We start from the raw sequence: 8002 nt of genomic DNA, 5'->3' as shown, positions 1-8002 counted from the left end.
TCCTTTAGTCAAGCAGTGAATTTCAACCACAAAGACCATTGAATATCCCTTTCAGCATGGTCAAGTTATTAATTAGGCTTTGGATGGTGTATCAATACACCCAGTCACTACAAAGATACAGGCTTCCTTTCTAACTCAGTTGCCGGAGAGGAAGGAAACCTCTCAGGGATTTCACCATGGTAACTTTAAAACAGTTACAGCGTTTAATGGCTGTGATAGGAGAAAACTGAATATGGATCAATAACATTGTAGTAACTCCATAATACTAACCTAAATGACAGAGTGAAAAGAAGGAAGCCTGTACAGAATAAAAAATATTCCAAAACATGCATCCTGTTTGCAACAAGGCACTAAAAAAAAAATAATAATACTGCAAAGAATGTGGCAAAGCCTTGAACATTTTGTCCTGACAACAAAGTGTTATGTTTGGGGCAAATCCAATCCAATGCATTACTGAGTACCACTCTCCATATTATCAAGCCTAGTGGTGGCTGTAGGATATTTCCCACACTTTGACATTCAAGTATTTTGTGTAGATCGTTGACAAAAACAACGACAACAAAAAACATTTTAATTGCACTTTGTAACAACTACATGTGGAAAAAGATAAGGGACGTGAATACTTCGAAGGTACAGTAAACAAAGTCCTTGAGCTCCTCAGTGAAACGTGATCCAGTTGCAACCTGCATGCATGCGTGTCCGGAACAAACGCATTGATTTGAGTTAATCCTCATTCTGGTCGAGCTCCTTACTATACAAACTGAAGTCCAGTTCTCTGAAAAACCATTACTGAACCTCTGTGGTGATAGTTCCAAAAAAACTGACTGAAATTGTCACAATGGACAACCACATGACTTGGTCTCAATTTGGAGTCCGTCTGGTTGAGTGGATTTCTTGCCAGTTTGTGGCAGTTTGTTGTCCCGATCCAGAGGGATGAATCGCCACAGTCAGCACAGTAGGAATACATAGTGTGAATAAACAAAACAAAAAAATCCAGGTCCGTTTCCCCTCCTTCACAGCGATCAGACTTCCTGCCCGGAGTGTTTATAGTCACAGGATTCAGGACGAGACAAGCAGCCCAATTAGTGTGGACGCATCCTAACAGAGTCTTTACCCCTTTCAGCTATTTTAAAACACCTTGTGTAGTAACTTCTTCAAGGTGGCTTTCAACTCCAATTTGCTGTCACTCGTGTACAGTTTTAGACAGTGTCTGTTCTTATGCCCTGGTCCTAGGTCAGCTTACTCTACCATAATGTTAACATTAATCTGTTCACCTAGAAGCAATGTGCTGATCTTGGGTCAGCATTCTCCATTGAAATTCCTCAGTTGTGTCATTTACAGGAGTCCGAGTGCCTCACTACAGATCAGTCACAGACCATGCTCATCAAGATGGCACTGTCAGCAGAAAAAGACTGATGTGTGTGTATATATATGCTTATATATATATATGCTTTTGTGTAAATTAGAAAGAATGAATGATTTTGAAAATATAAACCATGGAGACATATTGAGTCGGTCTGTATCCAGGTCCTCAGGAAGGACAGTTTGTTCCTCTAGGTGGTTCTCAGTTTCTTGTCCCTGCGACCTGGGTGAGCACTTGGGCTGACAGTATAACAGTGGACAGACACTGTGGCTGTCCCCTCATGTCCTTGTCCGTTCTGCTGGTGATGTCACAACGAAGGAGAAGGAACGGAGGGAAACGCCGCTGACACTTACTTCTTCTCTGGTGTCCGGAAAATCTGTTCATAAGGCGGGGGTGGGTGGTTGCAGTACGAGGGCGGTGGAGGGTAGTCGTTCATCATATGGGCGGGGCCGGGCTGGATGGGGTAGACGGGGGTGAGGGGGGAAGTCATGACGCCGCCGGGGTCGCCATAGCCTACCATTCCAGGCTGCTGGGATACTGCATGGGGGAGGACAGAGAAATTGTCACTGTTAATCAGAGTGCAAATTCAGGTCTGTGTGAGTAATGTGATTTGTGGATTCAAATAAAGTATTTAAAAATGTTCCTCTTTCCGCCCTCTTCTCAACAGCTCAAAGCCCCCCGTTAAGTGTTCTGACACTGGATGCAACATCAAATATTCATGACAAACATCCCACATACTGGTCCCACAACTACCAACATGCTTAGCTGTCAACGCTGTGTTGCCAATGTTATTTCAACAACAACAACAACAACAAAATCAATGTGACGACGTTGAACCAACATGGAAAACGGATTGGATTTAATAAAAAGTCACATTTTGTTGATTTCACGTTGAATTATTGACAACTCAACAAAATGTAAATCAAAACAAGACCTTGAACTGTGCCAGTTTCAAAGTCTCAGCTGCCTTGGAAACCAAAACCATACACTCTTTTAGCCCTAATGCAGTAGTGGGGAAAAGCCCCAATGCAGTGGTGGGGAAAAGCCCCAATGCAGTGGTGGGGAAAAGCCCCAATGCAGTGGTGGGAAAAAGCCCCAATGCAGTGTTGGGGAAAAGCCCCAATGCAGTGGTGGGGAAAAGCCCTAATGCAGTGGTGGGAAAAAGCCCTAATGCAGTGGTGGGGAAAAGCCCTAATGCAGTGGTGGGGAAAAGCCCTAATGCAGTGGTGGGAAAAAGCCCTAATGCAGTGGTGGGAAAAAGCCCTAATGCAGTGGTGGGAAAAAGCCCTAATGCAGTGGTGGGAAAAAGCCCTAATGCAGTGGTGGGAAAAAGCCCTAATGCAGTGGTGGGAAAAAGCCCTAATGCAGTGGTGGGAAAAAGCCCTAATGCAGTGGTGGGGAAAAGCCCTAATGCAGTGGTGGGAAAAAGCCCTAATGCAGTGGTGGGAAAAAGCCCTAATGCAGTGGTTGGGGGGAAAAGCCCTAATACAGTGGTTGAGGGGAAAAGCCCTAATACAGTGGTTGGGGGGAAAAGCCCTAATACAGTGGTTGGGGGGAAAAGCCCTAATACAGTGGTTGGGGGGAAAAGCCCTAATACAGTGGTTGGGGGGAAAAGCCCTAATACAGTGGTTGGGGGGGAAAGCCCTAATACAGTGGTTGGGGGGAAAAGCCCTAATACAGTGGTGGGGAAAAGCCCTAATACAGTGGTTGGGGGGGAAAGCCCTAATACAGTGGTTGGGGGGAAAAGCCCTAATACAGTGGTTGGGGGGAAAAGCCCTAATACAGTGGTTGGGGGGAAAAGCCCTAATACAGTGGTTGGGGGGAAAAGCCCTAATACAGTGGTTGGGGGGAAAAGCCCTAATACAGTGGTTGGGGGGAAAAGCCCTAATACAGTGGTTGGGGGGAAAAGCCCTAATACAGTGGTTGGGGGGAAAAGCCCTAATACAGTGGTTGGGGGGAAAAGCCCTAATACAGTGGTGGGGAAAACCCTTATACAGTGGTTGGGGGGAAAAGCCCTAATACAGTGGTGGGGAAAAGCCCTAATACAGTGGTTGGGGGGAAAAGCCCTAATACAGTGGTGGGGAAAAGCCCTAATACAGTGGTTGGGGGGAAAAGCCCTAATACAGTGGTTGGGGGGAAAAGCCCTAATACAGTGGTTGGGGGGAAAAGCCCTAATACAGTGGTTGGGGGGAAAAGCCCTAATACAGTGGTGGGGGGGAAAGCCCTAATACAGTGGTTGGGGGGAAAAGCCCTAATACAGTGGTTGGGGGGAAAAGCCCTAATACAGTGGTGGGGGGGAAAGCCCTAATACAGTGGTGGGGAAAAGCCCTAATACAGTGGTGGGGAAAAGCCCTAATACAGTGGTTGGGGGGAAAAGCCCTAATACAGTGGTTGGGGGGAAAAGCCCTAATACAGTGGTTAGGGGGAAAAGCCCTAATACAGTGGTGGGAAAAAGTGCCCAATTATCATATTTGAGTAAAAGTTAAAAAGGTATCTTCATAGAAAATTACTCAAGTAAAAGTCACCCAGTAAAAATATACTTGAGTAAAAGTATTTCGTTTTTAAAATATACTTAAGTATCAAAAGTATTCATTGTTTCAAATTCCTTATATTAAGCAAACCACAACGGCACCATGTTCTTGTTTTTTTTAATTTACGGATATTCCCAGGGGCACACCAACATGATTTACAAATGAATGTGTAAATCATGTGTGTTTAGTGAGTCTGCCAAATCAGAGGCGGTAGAGATGAGCTCTTGATAAGGATTGTAAATTAAATCATTTTCCTGTGGTGCTAAGCATTCGAAATGCAACAAATACCCTTTGGAGTAAAAAGTACTTCATTTTCTTTAGGAATGTAAGTGAAGTAAAAGTGATCAAAAATAGTAAAGTACAGATACTCCTTAAAAAACTACTTCGGTAGTACTTTATTTGAAGTATTTTCACACCACTGCCTATAAATATAGGATTTGGACTAAGAGTGGCTGCCTGGCTCTGCGTGTGAATATCATCAGCAGCCATTTTAATTATCTCACTGCACCTGGAATGAACATTGATTTAACCCCCCCCCCCCCCCCCGCTGGGTATCTTATCTCCTGCAACACTGTGGAGGCCAGTAAAGCTGTCACTGCTGATAACACAGTGGGGTAAATTGGCACTTTGAATCAAAAAAACCTGTGATTTGGTCTCCTTCAGCAATGTCTATATCGCTAACGTTTATCACAACAGGTTAAAATAATTGAGAATCCACTTCCTGGGACGCTCGTCTATGCCGTATACTCCCACTGACCTGGCGTGGATACAGGCTGCCTGGTGAAGGAGACGTTGAAGGCATGCTCGTCGCTGAGGGGCGAGGGGTGCATGCACCTGCGGAAGAAGAAGCCCGCTCCGCAGCAGAATAGCACCCCCATCATCAGCATCAACCTGGAGAAAGAGGGAGGAGAGAAAGAGAGCAGTCACAGTGGGACATGCATTGAAGTATAAAGTTAAACTGGCAGCCATTTTGCACTGTTTTGCTATGGCTTTGGTCAATGTAGTAAGACGAGAATATTTTATTAATGTAGTAGTAGTGTTTCCAACCTCAAGAAAGCTATGACCTTTGGCTTTCACGTGGAATTGTTTATTTATGTCTGAGAAAAAAATATACTTTTCAACCCATACGATCTAGTACACAATAAAAGTATAATAATAACACATTTTAAAAAAGCTTTTTCATACTTTACAGTGCATTCGGAAAGCATTCAGACCACTTGACTTTTTCCACATTTTGTTAAGTTACAGCCTTATTCTAAAATGTATTCAAATAGTCCCCCCCCCCCCCCCCAACATCAATCTACACACAAAACCCCATAACGACAGAACAAAAGCAGCATTTTGAAATTTTAGCAAACTTATTTTTTTTCAATTAAAAAACAAACTTCAAATATCATATTTACATAAGTATTCAGACCCTTTACACAGTACTTGGTTGATTACAGCCTTGAGTCTTATTGGGTATAACACTACAAGCTTGGCACACCTGTATTTGGGGAGTTTCTCCCATTCTTCTCTGCAGATCCTCTCAAGCTCTGTCAGGTTGGATGGGGAGCGTCGCTGCACAGCTATTTTCAGGTCTCTCTGGAGCTGTTAGATTGGGTTTGGCTGGGCCACTCAAGGACATTCAGAGACTTACTACGAAGCCACTCCTGCGTTGTCTTGGCTGTGTGCTTTGGGTCGTTGTCCTGTTGGAAGATGAACCTTTGCCCCCAGTCTGTGGTCCTGAGCAGGTTTTCATCAAGGATATCTGTACTTTGTTCTGTTAATCTTTCCCTCAATCATGACTAGACTCTCACTCCACCATGCTTCACAGATGGCGTCAAGCACTCCTCCAGCATCTTTGAATTTTTTCTGCTTCTCACGAATGTTTGTCTGTCCATAACACTTTCCCAATCTTCCTCTGTCCAGTGTCTGTTATCTTGCCCATCTTAATCTTTTCTTTTTATTGGCCAGTCTGAGATATGGCTTTTTCTTTGCAACTCTGCCTAGAAGGCCAACATCCCAAGTCACCTCTTCACTGTTGACAATGAGACTGGTGTTTTGCGGGTACTATTTAATGAAGCTGCCAGTTGAGGACTTGTGAGGCATCTGTTTCTCAAACTAGACACTCATTTTTTTATTTTACCTTTATTTAACTAGGCAAGTCAGTTAAGAACAAATTCTTATTTTCAATGACGGCCTAGGAACAGTGTGTTAACTGCCTTGTTCAGGGGCAGAACGACAGATTTCTACCTTGTCGGCTTGGGGATTCGATCTTGCAACCATTCGGTTACTAGTCCAACGCTCTAACCACTAGGCTACGCTGCCGCCCTGATGTACTTGTCCTCTTGCTCAGTTGTGCACCGGGGCCTCCCACTCCTCTTTCTATTCTGGTTAGAGCCCGTTTGTGCTGTTCTGTGAAGGGAGTAGTACACAGCGTTGTACGAGATCTTCAGTTTCTTGGCAATTTCTCGCATGGAATAGCCTTCATTTCTCAGAATAAGAATAGACTGATGAGTTTCAGAAGAAAGTTCTTTGTTTCCGGACATTTTGAGCCTGTAATCGAGCCCACAAATGCTGATGCTCCAGATACTCAACTAGTCTAAAGAAGGTCAGGTTTATTGCTTATTTAATCAGAACAGTTTTCAGCTGTGCTAACATAATTGCAAAAGGGTTTTCTAATGATCAATTAGCCTTTTAAAATTATCATTATAAAATTGGATTAGCTAACACAGCGTGTCATTGGAACACAGGAGTGATGGTTGCTGATAACGGGCCTCTGTACGCCTATGTAGATATTCCATAAAAATAAAAATAAATCAGCCGTTCCCAGCTACAATAGTCATTTACAACATTAACAATGTCTATACTGTATTTCTGATCAATTTTAATGGAAAAAAAAAAAAAAGCTTTTCATTTCTAAGTGACCTCAAACTTTTGAACTGTAGTATATGTCTGACTAAAACGATCCGTTCCACAGACTGCACTGGACTAGTGATGCAGATATTTTGTTAAATTATATAGTTTCCAAGAAAAAACATTAAAACTTCCCAAATCAAAATGTCATGAGAACACACGTTGACTGAAACTACACAGGCAGTCCTAATCATGTTGTTGACCGAGGAGAGTGATACCACACAGCCAGTCCTAATCATGTTGACTGATACCACACAGGCAGTCCTAATCATGTTGACTGATACCACACAGGCAGTCCTAATCATGTTGACTGATACCACACAGGCAGTCCTAATCATGTTGACTGATGACACACAGGCAGTCCTAATCATGTTGTTGACCGAGGAGAGTGATACCACACAGCCAGTCCTAATCATGTTGATTGATACCACACAGCCAGTCCTAATCATGTTGACTGATACCACACAGCCAGTCCTAATCATGTTGACTGATACCACACAGCCAGTCCTAATCATGTTGTTGACCGAGGAGAGTGAAACAAGAGTAAACAGCAACAGATGATAATCATGTGTTACAGCTGTCTTAGGCGTCTCACAGTACGGACATTGCAATTTATTGCCCTGCCACATTTGCAGTCATCATGCCTCCTTGCAGCATGCCTAAGGCACGTTTACGCAGATGAGCAGGGACCCTGGGCATCTTTCTTTTGGTGTTTTTCAGAGGTAGTAGAAAGCCCTCTTTAGTGGCCTAAGTTTTCATAACTGTGACCTTAATTGCCTACCGTCTGTAAGCTGTTAGTGTCTTAACGACCGTTCCACAGGTTCATTAGTTGTTTATGGTTCATTGAACAAGCATGGGAAACAGTATTTAAACCCTTTACAATGAAGATCTGTGAAGTTATTTGGATTTTTACGAATTATCTTTGAAAGACAAGGTCCTGAAAAAGGGACGATCCTTTTTTTTGCTGAGTTTAGTAAAATAAAAGGTTAAAAAAAAAATAAATAATAATAATAATTAAAGGTAAAAAAATAAATAAAGGTTCCATTCATTTTCCCCCCATAGGGGATTTTAGAAACACTTAAAATAAGCTCTGTGTTTTGTGTAGGCTTACCCTGGCGTGACATTTTGATGACCGTGTAAATCTCAGACAAGGTGACTTTTAGCAATATATTTGCCTGTATTTACCCCCCCCCCCCACCCCCCCCCAAAA

At 43.1% G+C, this 8002-nt stretch overlaps 1 protein-coding gene across 1 annotated transcript in view; it reads right to left on the bottom strand.

Moving 5' to 3' along the window:
* Positions 1-1712: 1712 nt before the first annotated feature.
* Positions 1713-8002, bottom strand: part of LOC139420602 (WW domain binding protein VOPP1-like) — a 50578-nt gene continuing 44288 nt past the window's right edge. The window contains exons 4-5 of the mRNA XM_071170793.1: positions 4652-4785; positions 1713-1900 (exon numbers count right to left, since the gene is read on the bottom strand). Of these exons, the coding sequence (XP_071026894.1) occupies positions 1713-1900; positions 4652-4785 (322 nt within the window). The remainder of the gene's footprint in view (positions 1901-4651; positions 4786-8002) is intronic.

Source organism: Oncorhynchus clarkii, chromosome 11 (genome assembly GCF_045791955.1).
Source record: "Oncorhynchus clarkii lewisi isolate Uvic-CL-2024 chromosome 11, UVic_Ocla_1.0, whole genome shotgun sequence".
Lineage (NCBI taxonomy): Eukaryota > Metazoa > Chordata > Actinopteri > Salmoniformes > Salmonidae > Oncorhynchus > Oncorhynchus clarkii.
This window is presented reverse-complemented; position numbering and strand designations above follow the sequence as displayed.